General features: G+C 39.5%; 1 protein-coding gene across 4 annotated transcripts in view; it reads left to right on the forward strand.

The window, feature by feature from the left end:
- The window catches only part of LOC125462536 (dynein axonemal assembly factor 8), a 77236-nt gene that overhangs the window by 11961 nt on the left and 43277 nt on the right, over positions 1-21998 (forward strand). For 3 of the 4 annotated variants that reach the window (XM_048552667.2, XM_048552666.2, XM_048552669.2), the window contains exons 7-16: positions 960-1130; positions 1787-1879; positions 6993-7379; positions 12228-12396; positions 15498-15686; positions 16042-16236; positions 19218-19412; positions 19622-19738; positions 20612-20756; positions 21000-21318. In XM_048552667.2, the coding sequence (XP_048408624.2) occupies positions 960-1130; positions 1787-1879; positions 6993-7379; positions 12228-12396; positions 15498-15686; positions 16042-16236; positions 19218-19412; positions 19622-19738; positions 20612-20756; positions 21000-21318 (1980 nt within the window). The remainder of the gene's footprint in view (positions 1-959; positions 1131-1786; positions 1880-6992; positions 7380-12227; positions 12397-15497; positions 15687-16041; positions 16237-19217; positions 19413-19621; positions 19739-20611; positions 20757-20999; positions 21319-21998) is intronic. The other variant, XM_048552668.2, reaches the window with a different exon arrangement.

A 21998-nucleotide genomic window follows, 5' to 3' on the forward strand; every position in this document is an offset into this window, starting at 1 on the left:
TTGGAATACCCGGCAACTCAAATGCTCCATTTGCTGCATTTTCCATTGATAAAAACAGTTGTAGTGCCTATTTGAAGTCCAGTTGGGCTTGACCTAGTAGGTGTTTTGCATAGTTACATAGTTAATCCCACATACCAAACAGTCTCTCAGCATCTCATGGAGGGTTAAACCAAGCTCACATGCTTCTGCAAGTCATTTTAACCTAATCAAAACTCCTGATATAGATTCCCCTGGTTCTCCACTTGCTGAATAAAAACAATTGCATCTCAGAATTAGTGGAGGCTTAAGGTTGTAATATTCCTTACCTATGTCCATCAGTTCTTGAAAGGTTTTAGTATCTGATGCCCCAAGGAAAGTTAGGCTTCTAACAGCAGAAATGGCTGCAGCTGTACAGGCTGTCAGGAGAATTACTCATTACTTTATATCTGCTGACATGCCATTTGTCCAGAAAAAATAATGCATTCTTTCCATATACTGGGCCTACTCCTCAACAGAAGAGTTGAATGAGTCAAGCTTCCCAAACAAAGGCATGACATAGGAAATGCTTACCCCAGCTCAAAGATGACTGTTAACAAATGAGTTTCTTCAGGAACGTGCTTTACTGTCACCACAATTGAAATAACTCCACAAAGGCCAGTATCCTGTCACCTTTATTTGCATGTGAACAGTCCTTGACTTTAGTATTGCCACTTCAGAGTCAAGTATCGGAGTCCCAGAATCTCTGACACTTCTCTTTTCATGTGTCGGCCAGGGGCCCCTGATAGGACCAGATCAACAGCCGCAATCAGGGAACTCATATTCTATGATGTCCAGCTTGTTGCAATCACAATAGTAAGATATAAGCAACATCAAGGAAACTCTCAGCCACGATCTCAGATCTGCACAGAAGTACATTTGTCAGCTCATAGTGTAACATTTTGTAATGCACTTGATTTATTAACTTTTTCTGTTCCTTTCAGTCCTGAAGCAAATACATGCACTAAGTGGATGGAAGAAAAACTGACAATGAGAAGGGCTTCTGAACCAAAAACAATTTTCATTGATCTGCGGAATTGGGAACAGGAAAAAAGCACGTTGCAGAGAGACAGCAGAGGCAAGAAGGAAAAGCTCACATATTTGCAGAAAGAAAGGTAATGGGCAGTAATTCAGGGTCAGATGCTTCAAAGTGTTTAGAAGGAAGTGTTCAACCTATGCTGTAAGTTGACTGTATTAGTTGCCTGTGCAAACAGGTTTGTATGTAGATTGGCTGTACATTTGTGAGATTGTGAATTCTGAGTATCAAAATACAAGACTGAATTTCTGCCCATCTGTACAAATGCAGTGTTACTGATGTCTTTATTTCGTAGAAGAGATGAGATCTAAGCCCACCTAAGTGGTTAACAAGCATTGCTTCCCCTCATGGCTAATCGGCATTGAGAAAATGATTTTTTTTTTCCAAAGTGTCCACATTATTACCAAAGTAACAATGGCCATCTGTCATCCAGCAAGTTTAAAGGGCTGTAGAGTTTTCGGACAGGTACTTTCCTGAACAATATTCTCTGAATACATTTTCCCCTGGGAGCACTAGATTGAAAAGCCTACGCATACATCAAGCCCAAACCAAGGGAGTGTAACCAAGTTGCAGTTATTACTTCATCCGCTCAGTACATTTTCAAGACCAGGGATATTATCACTAGGAATACATGTTTGCTTCCTATGACCTTCTGCTGCCAGAAATCCCCATCAAATGGCAATGGGTATGAGGGTTAATTCTTAATTCTTGTTACTGTACTTGTTGCCTTTACAGTTCTCCGGAATCGTCCTTTGAGGAAGACAACCAACATAGTATGTCAGCCCAAGACAGTGACCGAGAGCAGAAAGATCCTGAGAGTGATTCAGAGTAAGAAAGATTAATAATTTAGTGTGAGAATGGCATTTTTGCTAGTTGAATAGATATATGGCATTTGAGCTCTTGTGATCCCATGAAACTGAGGTGAAATGACTGAGGAAACTTGGTTGAGGTGTGTTCATTGGTGTGATGCAAATGATTCACAATCTGGTTTATCTGTGGGACTAAGGTCCCATTACGTGGTACAGATTGGCTATTATTACCATGTGAGTTACAGCAGTAATATTACCTTCTAACTACTAGGGTATTAAATAATTTTCCTCTTGCAATTGAAATATCTGCCACAGTGTCCTGAAGTTTAAGGAAATCATTCAACTTGTATGGATGCAAGTTTTAATGCTCATCACCAAGAATGGCTCAGTATAATTTCTGTCTGAGGTGACTGTGTCCTAAAAAGGAGATGCTAGGTTGCATACGCAGCAGGTGGGGAAGGAACCAACAGGAGGCAAAAACCTACTAGATCTCATCCTTACTAATCTACCTGGGTGATTAGTTGCAGATGGATTGGTCCGTTCTCGTGTTGGTAGGAGAGATCAGTACCCAGTCCTTTTGGAGATGAAACCCTGACTTCAAATTGAGGATCCCGCCATTATGTTTTGTGGCCCTACTACCAGGCTAATTGAGACAGAACTTGGACAGATCTAGCAAATCATATGTAACCATCCTCGAGGTACTATGGGCTTTCAACAGTAGTAGAATAGTACTTGACCATTATCTATAATCTCAAAATAAAAAATATCCTTCACTCTAACCATTACTGTGAAGCCAGGGGATCAAACCTGGTTCAATATAGCATGCAAGAGGGAATGCCAAGAGCAGAATGAGATGAGCTGAAAATAAGATTTCAATTTCATGGAACTACAACACAAGTTAAACAGGTTAAGCAGTATGTGATACACAAAGTTAAGTATTCCCATAACCAACAGATCAAATCTAAGTTCTGCAGTGTTCGTACATTCAGTCATGAATGGTGGTGGATGATTAAACAATTATCTGGAGGAGCAGGCTCCAAGAAATGTCTCTATCCCCAATGATGGGAGAAGCCCTGGACTTCAAAAGACAAAATTGAAACATTTAGAACTATATTCTGTCAGAAATGTTGAATGGATGATCTATCCTAACCCCGTATTTGGGAATTTAAAAAAAGTGTTTTAAGCACTCAACAGTGATTTTCTACTTTACAGAAGCTTATCTGTGTGCATTGGTCAATTGGTTCAACTATTTTGTTTCATTCAGTTGCGCCAAAGCTGGTAAGTTGTCTTCACTCTATTTGGTGTAAAAGAAACAGATCCACAATCGGCAAAACTTCTGAAAGAGGCCACAAGTGGGAAAAGGAAAGTAAAATAGTTACAAAAGGAGTAAAATAAAGAAAAGAACAAACATGCCCTGCACTTCAGTAATACAAAAAGCCTCAGATCTATGATAAGAAATGGAAGGCAGGCATACACTTACAGATTCGGCAGCAAATGATAACTTCACTGAACTACAGCTATAGATGAGACTTCTCTAAAGAAGAATGCATAGAGAGGCTAACCGACTTAACAATTGCATCCCCTCCAATCAAGGCCCTAAAGAAAGATCTTATGGGCAAGAAAAAAGCATCAGATTGACTTTTTGCTGGAAGCTATCTGACATTTTTTCATGTCTGTAAAACATGGAATACCAAAGGACATTAGGCATGCATGTGCAGGAAACCTGGTTTCAAAAGCCAAAGCAGCCCCTGCAACAAGATGCAAGTGACCAACAGCATGATACAATCCTGGTATCACAGAATGTCATCCACAAACATATCAATGAAATAAACAACCAACAAACCCAAAACAACCTTTGGAAGATGACTAAGCCTTTCATTTTATTAACCTCATGCATCAAGGTTTAAGATGAGCAGAAAATTTTATGACCATCAACATTGTATATCCCCAAAGGGCATGTTAATAAAATATTGGAGCTATTGCCAACTTATTATCATTATATATCTTAAAAAGCATGTACCCTAATAGCTGGCAGTCAGTAGTGCAACCCACAAAAGACATACTCTCAGCATAGAACGGATTAAGCATCTATACAGCAGGAGGATTAGGGATACAATTTAATTCATTCTTGGGTTCTGTGCTTCAAAGTCAGGGCTTGCATTTAAGCCCTTCACTAAGTCCCTGAAGCAGGCTATTTGAGCTATCTGCAACTGAACGTTATGATTCAAATTGATGGTAATAGCAGACAAATCAGATTTCAATTAAAGAAGTGATGGGGACAGTTATGAGGACCAAACCCATTGTAGCCAAAAGCCTGGAGGGGATGTGTTTAAATATGTCTTAGCGTCACCAAAGTTTGATGAGAAAGACATAGAATTTCATTTAAGTGGCTAAACAAATAACATGGCTGTTGACCACGTGGGTGTTGTTGATTCAAACAAAGTTGGAAGACTGAGCTAGTGAGGTATTTGCATCACTATCAGAGGAGGTATCTGGGAAATATTATGAGGTGAAAGAAGCCATCTTAAGTGTACATAAACTAGTGCCAGAAGCTTGGAGACAATGTTTTAGGAATCTAAGGAGGGAACCTGAAGAAAGTTATATGGAGTTTAACAGAGTCAAAGAAAGTAACTGGATAAGGGTCTTGAAAATAGATCAAACATATGATGCTTGTAGAGAGATGTTGTTTTGGAGGGGTTCAAAAATTGGCTTCCTGAAATAGTGAAAACCCGTGTGGAAGAGCAGAGAGTTAAAACTGCAAGATTAGCAGCTGAAATCGCAGATGATTATGAGTTAGATTATAAATCACATTTTGGCTTTTGACATCAATTTCAAACTGTGAATTATAGAAATTGGTGAAAAGACAAATCCTCAGATAGAAGAGAGTAAAGGAGATCTCATTGAAGACAGTAAAGGTAGTTTACCACAGATTAGAAAGGAAAACTATGAGTGGGGGAAGAGAAGTAAAAAAAAACCTTAGATATTTCACTGTAATAAAATAGGACACATGAAAAGCACTGGGAAAATGGATCTGATAAAGCAAAATAAGCCAGTTGGGTTTATTAAATTGGTAAAGAACGTCACAGTGGCAGCTAAAGAGCTGTAAAAGAATGTACAGCCTGGTCAAGAGTTGGTTAGTAAAACATACCAGATATGTTGAAAGAATTTATCTGTGTGGGTAAGCTATACTCATGTACTGGAAGGAGTAGGATAAGAAATTAAAATTTTGAGATGCAGGAGCAAGTTAATCATTGATGGTGAGAGATAAGGAATAGGCTCAAACAGTGTTTTGATGAGGAAGGAAAGCAAAAAGAGAATGTGGTACTTGTTGTAATTCAGAGTGAAAAACCAAATGCAGACAGATTTGAAATTGATATTCCTCAAATTAAATTGGATAATGTGGAAGTTCTCAAAAATTAGAATAAATTGTTGAGTTACGTTCCAGAAGAAAATCAAAATGATCTGAAAAAGTTATTATAATCACATGGAGAGATATATGGGAATGACGTGTGAAGCACAAACATGATTATGCATGATGTAGATATCAGAAATGCTGCTCCCATTAAGCAACATCCTTACAGACTTAATCCTCTAAATTTCAATTTCAAAAAGAGTTTGAAAGCATGCTCAAAGATACTATAGTTGAAGTGAGCTGCAGCAAATGAAGCTCACCCATATTGTTGATGCCAAAACCAGATAGTATCCAACGAGTGTGTGTTGATTACCAGAATGTCAATACAGTTACAAAACCTGATTCATATCCTATTCCATGGCTGGAAGGTTGTATTGAGAAGTTGGGACAAGCAGCTTTTATTTCGAACCTGGACTTACTTAAAAGATACTGGCAAGTACCTTTATCTGACAGAGTGAAGGAAATTTCAGCTTCTGTGACACTGAATGGACTTTACCAGTTTTGCCATTTGGTATGAAAACTGTACCAGCTACATTTCAAAGACTTAACCAATAAAATAATTTCAGGATTACTGAATTGTTTGATATACATAGACAATCTGGTGATTTTTAGTCACACATGGAAGGAACATGTGGAACATCTATTGGAATTATTCGGTAGACTTTGGAAGGTGTGGTGAGTGATAAACTGGCTAAGATTAAATTTGATAAAGCCCAAATCACATTCCTAGGCCATCTCATTGGACATAGACAGATGGGCCCATTGGATGTGAAAACATCAGGGACATAAACAGGGCGAATAGCCAAGGTCTTTTTCTCAAGGTAAGGGAGTCTCAAACTAGACGGCATAGGTTTAAGGTGAGAGGGGAAAGATTTGAAAGGGACCTGAGGGGGAGCTTTTTCACACAGAGGGTAGTGTATGTATGGAATGAGCTGCCAGAGGAAGTGGTAGAGGCTGGTACAATTACACAGATAAAAGATATCTGGATGGGTACATGAATAGGAAGGGTTTAGAGGGATATGGGCTAAATGCTGGCAAATGGAACTAGATTAATTTTAGATATCTGGTCAGCATGCTCTATAACCCTATGATCAATACGTAGGTTATTGGGGAGTTTCCTATACCAGAGATGAAAAAAGAAGTAGTACAATTCCTTGTTCTGAGTGTTTTTCATGGAAATTCATACCAAAGTTTAGTAGCATGGTTGCTGCACTCACTGACTTGTTGAAGAAGTGCAGAAACTTTGAATGGATGGAAGAGCGTCAGAAGGCATTTGACAACTTGAAAGCTGTGTTAACCATGGCTCCAGTGTTAGCCACACCTAATTACAGAAGTCCATTCAAGGGGTGACTATCAACATGAGTGATGTGGTTGTTGGTGCAGTATTCTTCCAAGAAAACAAGATGATAGAAATAACAATCTATTATTCTGTTTAAGTTTTCCAATAAATTTTTACTAATTTTTCTTCCTTTTGTTTATATTTTAACTGTGGTGTAAGAAAAAAGTGTGTTTTGCTTCAAGCTAAGAAGTGTAACCAGTTGAATTGCATCTGGAACACAACAGCTTACACTTGCCGTTAAACTAGATAGGAGTTAAGGTCTAGGCTATCCCCTTGGTATATTTGAGGGGGGTTTAGTCTGGTCTAAATCAACTCTTGCAGTATTATGAACCGACTGCACATGCTATTCATGCGCCTTCTTCTATTTGTTTTCTCTACTAGTTACAATGACTATACTGGTAAAAGCATGCTACTAAAGAAACTGCGAAAAGTCTCTGTCAAGTCCTCAAAAATGACAGCCAGTAATCCTAAAAGTGTAGCTGAACAGGCACAAACAACTGGCGAACAGATCAAACCAGCCCAGAAGAAGAGAAAGAAAGTAAAAAATGAAAACAATAAACCTGTTGGTGAGCAGCATACGTTGCCCTTGGCTGCAGACTGCAACGTAGAGAGAAGAGCCCTAGAGAAGCTCAGTTCACCAAGTGACCAATGCATCCTCACACCTCCTCTGACACTGAAAAAGATCACTTCAAAAGTCATAATTCCAGCTGTCAGACAAAATGAACCGACACTGCCTCTAGGCGAACAATATCCTGAAACTTTAAATAGGTAAGGAAGCGAATATGGCTGAGATGGGAATAGTACATTGATGTGCTAACCAAGTATGAATCTCATCCTCAAAGCAAAAACAAATTTAAAGTTTTAGCAAAGATTTGTAGCTCAGGTTGTGGGTGAAGTTGTTGACTTGCTTGCCGAGCTAGCTTGTTTTCGTTCAGTTTCATCACCATGCTAAGTAACATCATCAGTGAGGCCTCCGATGAAGCGATGTTGTTGTACTCCACTTGGAATTTATACTATCTGGTCCGTTTATGGTGAGTAGTGTCTTTTCCAGTTTTGATCTGAATGAGTTTGTATATGGGGTCCAATTCTATATGTTTGTTGATCGCATTACGGGTTGAGAACCATGCCTCTAGGAATTTCCGTGCATGTCTGTGTTTGGCTTGGGCTACTAAAGTTACGTTGTCCCAGTTGAGCTGATGGCCTTCATTGTCTGAGTGTACTGATATTAAGGAAAGTTTGTCATGTCATTTTGCTGCTAGCTGATGTTCATGTATACTGATGGCTAGTTTCCTTCCAGTTTGTCCGATGTAATGTTTGTGGCAGTCGTTGCATGGTATTTTTTAAATCACATTGCCTCTGCATGTTGTGGGAATGAGGTCCTTAATCCTTGTGAGTGTTTGTTGTAGAGTGGCTATGGGCTTTTGTGCTACCATGTTTCCTAGTAGTCTTAGGAGTCTAGTTGTCAGTTCTGATTTGTTCTTGATGTAGGGCAGAGTGGCCAGTGTGTTAGGGCGTACTGTGTCCTCGTGTTTAGTAGGCACCTGCAGATGAAGTTGTGGGGATATCCATTCACAGTGAAGATTTTGTATCGCTCTTCCTCTTTCCTTCATAGTTCTGGAGTGTTGCAGTGAGCCGTGGCCTATTTAAATAGTGTCCCAATGTAGCTTTGGTTGTGATTGTTGGGGTGGTTGCTGTGGAAGTTGAGGATTTGATCTGTCTTGTTTGCTTTTCTGTATAGTGAGGTTTGGAACCCCCCCGTTGGTCATACTCCCAACTCTGACACCCAGAAGTGGAAGTTGATTGTTATTTTCTTCAACTCTTATGAGTTTAATGCTCACAATTATGTTGTCGAGGAGGTGGTGGGTCTCTTCTAGTTTGCGTTTAATAATGACAAATGTGTCACCTACATACCGGATCCACAGTTTAGGTTGAATGTGGTGGAGGGTGGTGTGTTCTAGTCTTTGCATGACTGGTCTGTGATGAGTCCTGAGATGAGTGACCCCATTGATCTGTCTGTGTACTTGACCATTAAAGACGAAGTGTTTGGTGAGGCACAGGTCTGGTAGTTTGAGTATGTTATCATTGCTGATAGAGCTGCTGATCTGTGTTGTTGCTTCCTTTAGTAAAAGCAAATACGTATACTGAAAATCTGAAATGAAATACAGAATATGAAAAATGAAATACGGAAAATGCTGGAAATGGTCAGCAGGTCTGGCAGCATCAGTGGAGATAGAAGCAGAATTAAACCTACATGTCCTCTCATCAAAATTCCGTCCATTATTTTTCTGTTTTCATTTCACTGATTTCTTCTCTCTTCCAATTTTTCTCTCTCTGTCCCATCAGCTTCAGAGCAGTAATGATCATTGGCAATCATCAATGATTGTGGAGACTGCTAATGAGCTACATTTATTGATTCCTCAACACACTGAATTTAAAATTCTCAATCGTAACTTTAAATCTCTTCATAGTCTCATCTGTGACTCTTTGTAACATTCTCCAGTGACAGTTTTCTTTTTAATTCATTCAAAAGATGTGGGCATTGCTGGATAGGCCAGCATTTATTGCCTATCCCTAACTATCATAGAGAAGGCAGTAGTCATGAACAACCTTTTTGAATGCTGCAGATCATTTGCTGCAGACCGACTAATGATGCAGTTAGGGAGGGAGATCCAGTAGTTTGATCCAGTGAAACTGAAGGAACAACGAGATATTTCCAAGGCAGGATGGTTAGTGGCAGGTCATAGTGTTCCCGTGTATTTGTTGCTCTTGCCCTTCTAGATTGTAGTGGTTGTGATTATGGAAGATACTGTCAAAGGATCCTTGGTGAGTTTCTGCAGTGCAACTTGTAGGCAGTACACACTGCTGCTACCTAGATCAGTGATGGAGGGAGTGGATGTTTGTGAATGTGGTGCCGATTAAATAGGCTGCATTGTCTTGGTTGGTGATAAGATTTTTGAGTTGGAGCAGCGTTTATCCAGGAAAGAGGGAAGTAGTCCATCACACTCCCTGCTGATTCTAGATGGGTGAACTGGCTTTAGGGAATCAGAAGGTAAGTTACTTGCTGCAGGATTCCTGGTTTCTGACCTGCTCTTGTAGCTACTGGAGCTAGTTCAGTTCAGTTTCTGGTCAATTGTAGCTCCCAGGACGTTGATAGTGAGGTGTGGGTAATATCATTTGAATGTCAAGGAACGATAATTAGATTCTCTCGTTGGAGATGGTCATTACCTGACACTGTTGTGGCACAAATGTTACTTGTCAGCCCAAACCTGGGTATTGTCCAAGGCCTTTCAGCATTTGGACCTGAGTTAATAGGAACTGCAGATGCTGGAGAATCCGAGATAACAAGGTGTAAAACTGGATGAACACAGCAGGCCAAGCAGCATCATTGAAGCAGAAAGGCTGATGTTTCAGGCCTAGACCCTTCATCAGAAATCGGAGAAGTGGGGGATGGTAGTGAACATTGTCAGTCATTTGCAAACGTCCTCACTTATGGTCTTATGTTGGAGGGAAGGCCATTGATAAAGCAGCTGGTGATGGTTAGGTCGAAGATATTACCCTGAAAAAATTCTGCAGAACTGTCCTGGAGTTGAGATGACTCACTTCCGGCAGAAAGCTTTCCCCCACTTCCCACAGACCCTAGCTTTATGAGGTTCCTGGATGCCACACCGGATTAAATGCACCCTTATCGCCAAGGTTAGTCATTCTTACCTTTGGAATTTAGGTCTTTAGACAATGTTTGAATGAGGTCATGAGGTCAGGTGCTGACCGACTTTGGTGGCACCCAAACATCAATGAGTATCAGTGAGCAGGGTATTGCTGAGCAGGTGCTGCTTGATAGTACTATTGATAACACCTTTCAGCAGTTTATTGATAATTGAGAGCAGACTGATGGGGTGGTAATTAGCCAGGTTGAATTTGTGCTGCTTTTTGTGTAGAGCACATACCTGGACAATTTTCCACATTGTTAGACAGTTGCCAGTGTTGTATTATGTAATGTGGAAAGAGCAGAACAATAGGATTAATTGGATAGCTCCTTAGAGCAAGGAGAGGCAGGATTCGATGCATGGTCTCCCATGATTCTAATAACCTGCAGATTTTCTGTTTTTCAGGTAACATCTGTGGGTGGGCATCTTTCCTTACCAATGATGCCTGTTCTTTCACCCATTAAGGTTCCACAATTCGGAATCCCCTCCTAAACACCTCTACGTGTCAATCTTCCATTCCTCCATTAAGATCCTCCTTAAAAACTAACTCGTTGACCAACAGTCTAGCTCCCCTTTTAAATTTGCTTATCTGTGAACTGTGTGAGTCGATATTCAATGCTAAATGTGCAGTTTAATTGCAAACCATTGTAGTTGTGTTTAATGCATCGATCACTGACTACGTCAGTGGCTTGTTGCTGTTCAAATCAATGGCTTTCAGAAGTTCTTTAGGACCTCAGTCAACAGACCACTCTTTTTTGAACGTAGACCATGATTGATCAGCTGACCATCACAGTAGTGCCTAATTTTGGCCCTGTGCCATACATAAAGGAATAACTGGACAGAGATTGACTTGAGGTTGATGCTGTTGTATCTCAGTGTTTTCTTCCTCAGATAATTAAATCCTGGTACAGAATGAGGCTTTTTATAATTTGACCGATGAAATAAAAAACCTACATTTATGGTAAATAATATTCCTGGGCCACTAGCCTTCCCATGGTGAATTCATGATGGGGGTTTAGTTGTCGCTCATTTGTAAATTGGATGGGATTATTTTGTTGCTAATTGTGAAACCATTTGAGTTGGAACTCAAGAAATAGGAGCAGTAGAAGACAATCTAATCCATCAAACCTGCTCCGCCATTCAGTACAATTATGGTCGATGTACAGTTTTAACTCCATTTTCCTTCCTGGTCTCCTTATCTCTTGATTTTCTGGAACACCAAAAATCCTTCTATCTTAGCCTGAAAAATGTTCAACAATGAGACATGCTCCACCTTCTGGGTTAGATTCACAAACCATTGAATGAAGAAATTTATCTTGAGTTCAGCACTAAATAATTAGCCTCTTATACTGGTACTGTGCCCCTATGTTCTACTTCTCTGGTCAGATGAAACATCTGTTAGTTGGCAGAGTAGACTTGATGGGCCGAATGGCCTTACTTCCATGCCTATGTCTTATGGTCTACCTTATCAAATTGTTTCACAATCTTGTCTGTTTTAGTTATATCACTTCTGTTGTAAATTTCAGATAGTATAGGCCCAATTTACTGAGCTCCTCATCACAGGACAATCCTCTCATCCTTGGAATCAATTTAATAAACATGCATTGTACCACCTCCAAAGGAGGTATATCTATATTTAGAAGTGGAAATCAAAACTACACACATTACTCCAGTTATCATGTCACCAGAATTCTATATAATTTTAGCAAGTTTTCCTTATTTTGACTACCTCGTCCCCTTTTTAATAATGATCAACATGCTATTTGCCTTTTTGACAGCTTACTATATCAGCACGTTAACTTTCTTTTGTTTCTTGTAAAAGTACGCTCAACCGCCTCTGAATATCAACATTTACAAGTTTCACTCCTTTTTATAAAGATTCTGCTTTTCTATCTATTTCATCTTGAAACAGTAATCCATGTGGCAGGCTGCAACCAAATGATCAAATGCAGAGAGAGTATTGCAGGAAAGAGCAGCAGAGCCGTCAGAGGTTGCACAGGCAGCTGGACAGCCTGAAGCCCTTGAAGTCTGTGACAGGAATGCAGTGCAGCGCAGAGGGAACACCACTCCTCTTCCACACGGTTAGTATGAACAGTGCAGCACAACATGGAGAGATCGTCACTTGTCTTCCAATAGTTAGAGTGAAAAGTACAACATGGAGGAAACACCTGGAACACCATTTCTTCAGTATCTTCTGCACACACTCAACACTTTTTACTGAAGTTTGTATAAGCACTTTTTGAAGAAAGGGGCAAGAGTATTACATTCAGCCCCCTGAGTTTGCTCCAATAAGATCATAACTGATCTTCTATCTTAGTTCCATTATCTGCCATAGTCCATATTCCCTAATTCTCTTATGATCTAAGAATCTATTCATTTTACTCTTGAATATGCTCATTGATTAATCATTCATAGATTATACTGCTAAAAAATTCCTCAGATCCATAATCCTTTGAATTTTCTTTTCATTGTGTTCTTACATGGATAACTCCTGATTGTTATTTTCTAGCTTGTTGCACATAAGCACTTACCTATGTACCAAGATTACTGCACAGGCAAGAGTGAGAATTCCTCTACCTTACACCATTTTAATGAAAAGTGCATAATGGAGAGAGGGGAAAAAAAACAAAGATAGGATTTTCGGTTTTCCCGTTCATAACACTCAGTCTTTGTGACTGTCTGTGAATGTGTGTGGATATGGGACTGGACCAGAGGTGCAGTGTGGAATATAGAGGGTGACAATGTGAAGTCAGATACAGGGCAGGTCTTTCAACCTTAGTTTCTGCTCAAATGGCAGGTTGATTCCTTCGCAGGCAGGAAATTGAATGCTCAAATGGTTAGTCTTCTGATTGGATTTTGCAGAAGTTGAATTTGGAGTATGATTTAGGATTGCTATCCAATTTGAGATGATAGGTGAGATAATGAGTCAGGATTGTCTCTAAGACACAGGAATGAATAGGCACTCGCAGCCTTCACAGTGGCTGAATGGAGATTTGTGCTGCGGCAACACAAAGGTGCTAATTCAGAAGGAAATAAAAGGGGTCAGGGAAGATTTGTAGTCATTGAGATGTACAGCACAGGAATAGACCGTTTAGTCAAACTTATCCATGCCAACCAGATATTCTAAACTAATTTAGCCCCAGTTGCCAGCATTTGGCCCATGTCACTCCAAATCCTTCCTATTTATATACCCATCCAGATGCCTTTTAAATGTTTTAATTGTACCAGCCTTTTCCACTTCCTCTGGCAGTTCATTCCATACATGCAGCACCCTCTGTGTGAAAAAGTTACACCTTAGGTCTCTTTTAAGTCTTCCCCCTCTCACTTTAAATCAGTGCCCTCTAGTTTTGGACCCTAACCTTAGGAAAAAAAGACCTTGGCTATTCATCCTATCAATGCCCCTCATGATTTGACAAACCTGTATAAGCTCAGCCTCAGCCTCTGACATTCCAGGGAAAAAGCCCCAGCCTAATCAATCTCTCCCTATAACTCAAACCTTCCAGTCCCAACAACATTTTTGTAAGTCTTTTCTGCTCCCTGTCAAGTTTAACAGCATTCTTCCCATAGAAGGGCTACCAGACTTGTACACAGTATTCTAAAAGTGACCTTGCCAATATCCTGTACACCTTCAACATGATATCCCAACTCTCCCCATACTCAGTGTTCTGACTAACGAAGGCAAGTGTGCCAAATGTTTTCTTTACCACTCTGTCTACCTGCAACTACATTTTCAAGGAACTATGCACCTGCACCCCGAGGTGCCTTTGTTCAGTAACACTCCCCAGGGCCCCACCATTAACTATATAAGTCCTACCCGAGTTTGCCTGACCAAAATGCAGCACCTCACATTTATCTAAATAAACTCCATCTACCACTCCTCAGCCTATTGGCACATCTGATCATGGTCTCACTGTATTTTGAGATTATCTTCAGTATTCACTAATCCACCTATTTTGGTGTATTTTGAAAACTTCCTAACCATATTCACATCCAAATCATTTATAGAACTGATGAAAAGCAGTTGACCCAGGACTGATACTTGTGGCACACCAGTGGCCACAGGCCTCCAGTCTGAAAAGTAACCCTCAATAAAACTGTTTCAGAGATAGTAGGAACTGCAGATGCTGGAGAATCCAAGATAATAAGGTTTAGAACTGGATGAAGACAGCAGGCCAAGCAGTGTCAGAGGAGCAGGAAGGCTGACATTTCAGGCCTAGACTCTTCTTCAGAAATGAGGGAGGGGAAAGGGGTTCTCCCCCATTTGTGAAGAAGGGCCTAGGCCCAAAACTTCAGCCTTCCTGCTCCTCTGATACTTCTTGGCCTGCTGTGTTTATCCAGCTCTACATCTCTATAAAACTGCCCTCTGTCTTCTACCACCAAGCTAATTTTGTAACCAGTTGGCTCTCCCCCCCCCCCCCCCCCCATCCCATGGATCCCATCTGATCTAACCTGACTAATCAGTCTACTATGTGGAACCTTGCCAAACATTTTACTGAAGTTGGTATAGACAACATCTACCATTCTGCCTTCATAAAGGCAAATCAGGTAATTAGCCATAGTCCACAGAAGAGCGTGGGCATACCACATTGTTAGAGTGAGGTGTTTATGGTGTATAAAGCTTGAAGGGCACTACTCCACATTAAACATGGGGAAAGGCATTGAGTCAGCCCTCCATGAATTATCACAGGCTATACAGGAATCAAATGCCCCACTTTGGCATTATTTTTCATCACACTTGCCATATAGCCAGCTGAGCTAACGTTTTCCAAATGTCTGTCTAACCCTCTCAGCCAATGATCATAGACAGCTACCCATCATGTCAGGGTGACTGTTGTCCACCTACATTTTATGGTTAGTTTTCATTCATTCCAAGAACAAAAACTTTTTATTTTTTTGAAAACACTGCACTCGTAATACGGTAGTTTGGCACCCAATAAATGAGTGAAATGAGGTCTCATGCCACATGAGAAATACTAAATAAGGAGTACTGATAAAACATAGAGGTTTAAAGGGGACCCCTAATTTCCAACACTATACAGTCAAATTCTATCTAAAACTTGAGAAAGTTCCAAGCAAATTCCCAGCGAGACCGCCTGCAATAAGAACCGGAAAAACAAGGTCAATGCTGACTACTCACATTATGAATTATTAACTGTTCCTATTCACTACTCTTTGTTTACAGGAAGCCTCCTATTTGCCCAAAATCAGCACTTTACTCCAGAAAGGAAGAAGTGACATGCTTCTATTGACAGTCCAACTCTCCAGCTGTGGCCAACTGGCAACTAATAGACAACAGACCAGTCATTTGCTGGACAGTAAGATGACCACAGTCAACTTGTATAATGCGCTGGTGTCATGGTTTCTTTCCCTGGTGAGTTTCTGGCTAAAAGAGAACAATCGGGTACTGAAGTACAGCATTCCTATGCTATGTGCAGATTGTGGTCTCTAACTAGACATGGCCTTAACTTCAGTTTCTTTCGCATTACCCAAGTAGCAGTGCTTTAATATTTCATGAAGCACTTGTTTATAACATCAGTTTTTAAAAACAAAAGGAAAAAACAAAACAAAAGAACTTTATTGTGTAATGGCTCCGATTCGGGAGTTGTGGAAGATTGCTGACTCCAATGTGATTATTGATTGAAAAGAAAATTCCACGTTTTGAATGAATTTGTATTTTCGACTTCTGAATAAAATACATTTTAAAGAAACTTTCTCCTGTTGACCAGGTGCCAACTCAACTACTTGCTGTAAACAGATTACATGACGGCTGTGCTGACCTTGAGTTGAAGGCACCATTTCAGGTGCTGGGACTTCAACAGGTGTGGCAAGAAGATGGCCTGGCCACTTATGTTTGTGTGGTGCCAATGACTCAGGCTCCAAACCCCAGCAAGACCGCCTGCAATAAGAACCGGAAAAACAAGGTCAATGTTGACTACTCACATTATGAATTATTAACTGTTCCTATTCACAATGTCAGTTTCCTAGATGAAATTGAATGAAGAAAATTTGGTACATTTAGTTGGCTTGTGCAGTAATACATGTAGTCCACGAGTTACACACCTTCCTATCTCAATCGTCAAAATGTGCAGGAACACAAGTAAGCACTGTCATGTTACTTGGAGATGAGCATTAGCTGGCATTCCATTGTATGAACAGAAGAGCGTATTTACTGAATGTAAATAGTGCAAGCAGGTGATGCAAAGACATCACAGGCTGGGGATCTTCACTTCTTCTTTTCCCTAGAAAATACCCAGGGTTGAATGGGCAATACTGTGTATGGACGGTGTTTTTCATTTTAAAGAATAAAGCACATGCAATTTCATTTGGCAGCCCAACATTGTGTATTACCAGAAAAAGAGTTGTTTTCTCAAAGGTTTTCATCTCGCACATGTCAGGAAAATTCAGAAGTGCTACCAATGTAAAAGGAAAACAACACTTATATTGTAAGAGAGGAGAGTGCTGATTTGTTGGAAAGTAGACTGATTAGAGACATATTGTCCACAAAGAATGTACCAGGTAATGATGACTCACAGTTAACTGCCAAGCTTTGTTGAAATTTTAAAACAGGCAGCTTGTCCCTGACTGGTCAAGGCAATGCCCTGAGAATCAACTAAAAATGGCTGTCACCTATTTTGTAGAATTGAAACAGGCATAGAGTAACATTCTTTCCTTTTGCAAAGTATAGCACCCAGTTTATTAATAAATGTAGCTTCCAGTAAATTCAGTTAGCCCCAAGGATAATTTGAAGTTTACTGAGCATTTTCAGAACTAAAAATAATGGACTTAGGCCTGTTCACGACTTAGCACAATTGTACAGGCTAGCTCTTTTTAATAATAGATTGAAATGAGAAAAGAACTTTGTAAAAATGAGGATTGCTAAATGATTACTTAACACGAATAGTAAATGCCATGTACATAGCTGCTTGTTAAAGCAGAACTTGAAATATAGTTTGTAGATGAGCTGGAGCCAAGTGCTATGTACAAATGAAGATTCAGCCAGCAACAAGTAGCTGATTGATCTGTGGACTAGTGACCAATTATTGATGAGAATGGCCCTATGCCTGGCAACAGCTACGTTATTGGTCCTCAGGCAGTTGAACAGCTGTGAACAAGATAGGGAAAAGCTATGAGACCTCCAGAAGCTCAGGAGCTCTTTTTCTAGCCGAAACAAAACTGGTGTACATTTCCTTTAGCGGTTGCTGTAGGCTGTGACTTTTCATTAAGAAGTCAGAGGACTTTCAAAAAGTATCAACTAACCATCCTAGAGATTATAGTTTTGACTAGTAGAGTTATAGTCCAACCCTTCATAATTGTTTACTGTAGCTAGAATCTATTTACTTGTAATAAACAGCAATTCCTGTTTAGTAATTGGTCTATACTTTCTATCAACCTGGGTATAAAGATCAGGTGAATGGTGGAATTTTCCATACTACTTAAAATCTTTAACTTTTGTGACCGAGAATAGTGGAGCTTAATTCCTAGTGTGCAACCCCATTAAGGTGAAACATCATATGAAGTGGGAAATGGCTTGATGACGGCAGCCATTAACACTCAGGATGGCTTTGATGAGCCCTGTTTCAGCTTCAACCTTATATGGTGATCACATGGCTCAGACAAGATTGCCGATGAGGCTGATCCTAGAGCATGTGATATAGATTCTTGATTACCAAAGACCTACCTTTACTGTTCAGTATATGGATTGGGATTCCTACAGTTCCATGCAATATAAGATTTCCTTGTTAGAAACCTTGTAAATATGGCCCAAGTTCACTTACAAGCTGTATGTTGAAATAGGGCACATCAATGCCATCTTGCAAGGTAATGCATCACTGGTCAGATCATTTTCTGATTTATGTTGCTCAAACTCATGAATGGGCCCAAGGTCATAGGTATTGATCCTGAAAAATTATACCTCTGGTTGCCCTTCAATGGATTAGGCCTCTCAAATGTTTGAGCAACAAATAAAGCTAACTCTTTCACATTGCACTTATGCAGTGGAAATTCAAGTGGTGTTTGCTGCTAACATGTTTCTTGCATCAAGCCTAAAAGATGTTCTGCCAACACAAATGAATGATGTGGTATATAAATTTCAGTAGTAACATAATGCTAGATATATAGGACACATGTTCCAGGTGGATTGTATCAAACAGCATATCCATTTGGCTGTTCACCACAAGCTAGGTACTGACTGTACCTAACCGATACAAGTTTACAAAGATCATCAAACAATAAGTGGGATTCTGAGATTGGATAACATTTGCTACGTAATTGTGGCTGTGCAAAGAATTACCCTGATGACCAATTTAGAATTCTCAGGTTGGCTGACAGTGTGGTGTACTTTCATGTCCAGGAAGTTAGGCATATTGACATACAGGATCTTGTTCTTTGCAGACAGAAAGAATATGTACACACACTGCACCTGTTTCAGCTCAGCAGACTTCATGACAACCATTTTCTGGGATTTTTAGGGCAATACCTTGATTAACCAGAGTCAATTTACCTGGTTTAAAATTTAATCTATGCTTGGAAGTTAAGTGTTAGTCATCAATAACTGATGTATTCTCCATGGCAATGTTTCTATCGATCAGGCTACTTGCCAAACAAATATTACCCACCCCTCATACGGCATCAAATATTGTTTTCCCTTTACATTTGTTCATTTTGCAAATTCTCCTGATGAGTGCATGACTCAAAGCTTCAATAAAATGTACATTTTTGGTGAAAAAAAAACAAGATCTTAACTTTAACCTGTATTACATTGATTTAACCAGATGTGCTATCTATTGAGTTTTACCTAATCTCAAAGAGAACCCAGACTGAGGAGTAATAGCTGATATCTTAGGGTTATGTCATATGCTTGGAGAACTGGCAGCCTTAGCATCTTTTCTTTGTTTATTCACAGACAAAAGAGGAACTACGAGGAACTTCAATATTTTATGAAGTGGTTGTGAAATTTTTATCCCAAGCGTGCCTAAAAGCAGTGATGTGGTGGAGTAAGCAACTGAATGATTCTCTTCGGGAACAGATGTTCCCTCCAGATGTCTACCTTCCACCAGTTTGTCTCAACTCTGTGATTTCTGCCAATCCAGATCTCAAGGTGGGCTTGAATAAACTTTTTTTTTCCACACTGTATATGCATGGATCACACTGAATGTTAGTCATACTGATTGTGGGTCACTAGTGTCTTTGCTGTTTTGCTTGCTGGGAGGATGTGAAAGATAGCGAAACAGTAAAGAAATTCAAAATATTCATGTGACTTTGACCAGAATTTGAAAGTAATTCATCTGTTCTTTGATTTTCACACAGGCTGTTAAGAAAATATTTGAGATTGAGATGGGGTTTTATTGGCAGACCATAGAGACAGATGAGAGCTCCTGTCCCTCTGTGATTGACATTGGTGAGAGCTGTGAGGAGAAACCTGAGGTAAGGGCAGAATCACACACTGTTGTCATATATCAGTATGCTAGAATGCCTGTGTGAATATAGGAAAATAGGTCATGCTGAGTCATAGGAATAAAGTGACACATTCAAGGTGTAGGTAATGCTTCCACTTAGCATCATATGAAATTACTTTTACCGCGTATTAATGTATGAGTCGCATGTAAAATTCAACCGACTATTTTTGGCCAAAAGATCTGGAATTTTCCATATATCGCATGTAAAAGTTGACCCTAGTTGTTCACAAATAACAATTAACATTTGTGAGTCAAGGTATTGTCCTGTACATAAATGTGACAATGAGGAAATGATCGTTTGAGAGTCAAATGTCTGATAACTTTTTTTCTCAGAAATAAAAGCTTAAAATGTTAGTTTGAAAAACTAAAATACGCATAGCTGAGAGAAATCAGAAGGAAATGGAAGAATTTGGCGCGAAATGTTAAGATTGGACTCTGACACTCATGGAATTTTTGTATCTGACATGTTTATTTTAAAATGTACTATGTAATTATAATTTAATGCCATGCTGTATTTCTACCTCAGTTTTTGTATGTATAAATATAAGCTTACTAATTGATTCTTGTTTCTATTGTCTTTATCCAGTAAATATCATGTTTTTTCTTTTGTTCATTTCCAGAATAATTGGGCTTCTACTCATGATATGGTATTTTGACTGTAGCATGAATTTAAGCTCCTCAAAAGTAGTATCCACTTAATAGTCAATCCCATAAATTTAACCTCATAAAATAATCTAAAAAATTTGACTTTTACATGAGTATATATGGTACATACCTTTAGACATTTAGTAAGAATTAAAGCATCAGGCAATTGACTCATTTCAACATTATTCTGTTTCAGGTTACTATGGCGCTACTGTTTGAGAACTTATTGATTAATCCTGTAGCCCTTCATCATACATTGCAGCTCATCCTAGGAAATGGTATGGATATTTGTGGCCTTCGATTACTCTACCCTTCATACAGGCTCCTGGCAGACAGTGCAGGTAAAGCCAAATGTGACTAGTATTCTAACATAGTTGGAGCAGCAGAATCCTATTTAGTCTTCCTGAAGCACTGGCCAACTAATCCTGGGTTGAATTCACTCATTCAAGTCAACCCCTTGCAAAGCTATACACCAAACAAACAAAATTATAGAATCTAAACCCATAATTACATCAGTTATTTAATATGTAGGTTTTTACATTTGCTGGTTGGTATGATTACTATGTTTTCTTTTCTTTCCATAGGTAAGCTGCCTTCTGTTTACACTCCAGATGATGTTAATCCAAGGCCTGTGTTGGCAATGGCACTGAGAGGCATGAATGCAGGTTCACTGTGGATGGACATTGTTGGGCCCTCTGATCCTCAACTAGCCAGTGTGACAGATCAGCACTCCATCAATGCTCTTTATTGCAAGCATCGTGATGAACCACTCCTGTACTCTCCACGTCAGAAAAGCCGAATCCATTGGGAGCTAAGTGTGTGGTTTGGTGGTAGAGTTCCTGAAAATGGAATTGTACGAGTTGGCATTCAGAACCCTGGTACACAAAGTAGTTTGAAATGCAGGTATGTAACACAATGAATGGAAGTTACAATAAGGAATTGGGAGACCCACAAAGATTCTACCACAGTGCAGTCCTCTCTCAGTACTGCCACTGAATAAGCAATTCTCCCACCACTGAATAAGCATTTCTGACACCACTGGATAAGCAAATCTGTACAATGTGTTTGGTACCCTAATCCTGAAATGCAGTTCAAACGCATGACTTATGAATTAGAGCTGAGACTTGAACTTGATTGAGCCAAACTGAAGAAGATCATTGAAATATAAATTAAATTAAAAGATATATTTTGTAAAAGCTTTACCAAATGTATGTTTTGCTAGTGTTAGAAATGTGGCTCCCTTTAAGGGGCAACTAGAACAGCTCCAGAATTGTTTGAAAGCAGGTGATGCTCAAAGAACTTTGTTTTTAAGAGCTGGGTTTCAGATTTGGTAATGGGAATAAAAACTGTTCAGTTGTCTGTGACAGAGAACTTCTGGATATAGAAAATGAGAAAAAATTTAAAAATACTCGGCAAGATTTGGTGATGGAAATAGATATATTCAGTTGTGTGCAAGAGCACATCTAGATACAAAAAAAGCTGCATTCCAGGAGTCTTGTGGCATAGTGGTAGTGTTTCTCCCTCTGAACCAGGAGGCCTATATTCAATTCCTACCTGCTCCAGAAATGTGTAATAACAGTTCT

This window comes from Stegostoma tigrinum, chromosome 23, assembly GCF_030684315.1.
Source record: "Stegostoma tigrinum isolate sSteTig4 chromosome 23, sSteTig4.hap1, whole genome shotgun sequence".
NCBI classification, from domain to species: Eukaryota; Metazoa; Chordata; class Chondrichthyes; order Orectolobiformes; family Stegostomatidae; genus Stegostoma; species Stegostoma tigrinum.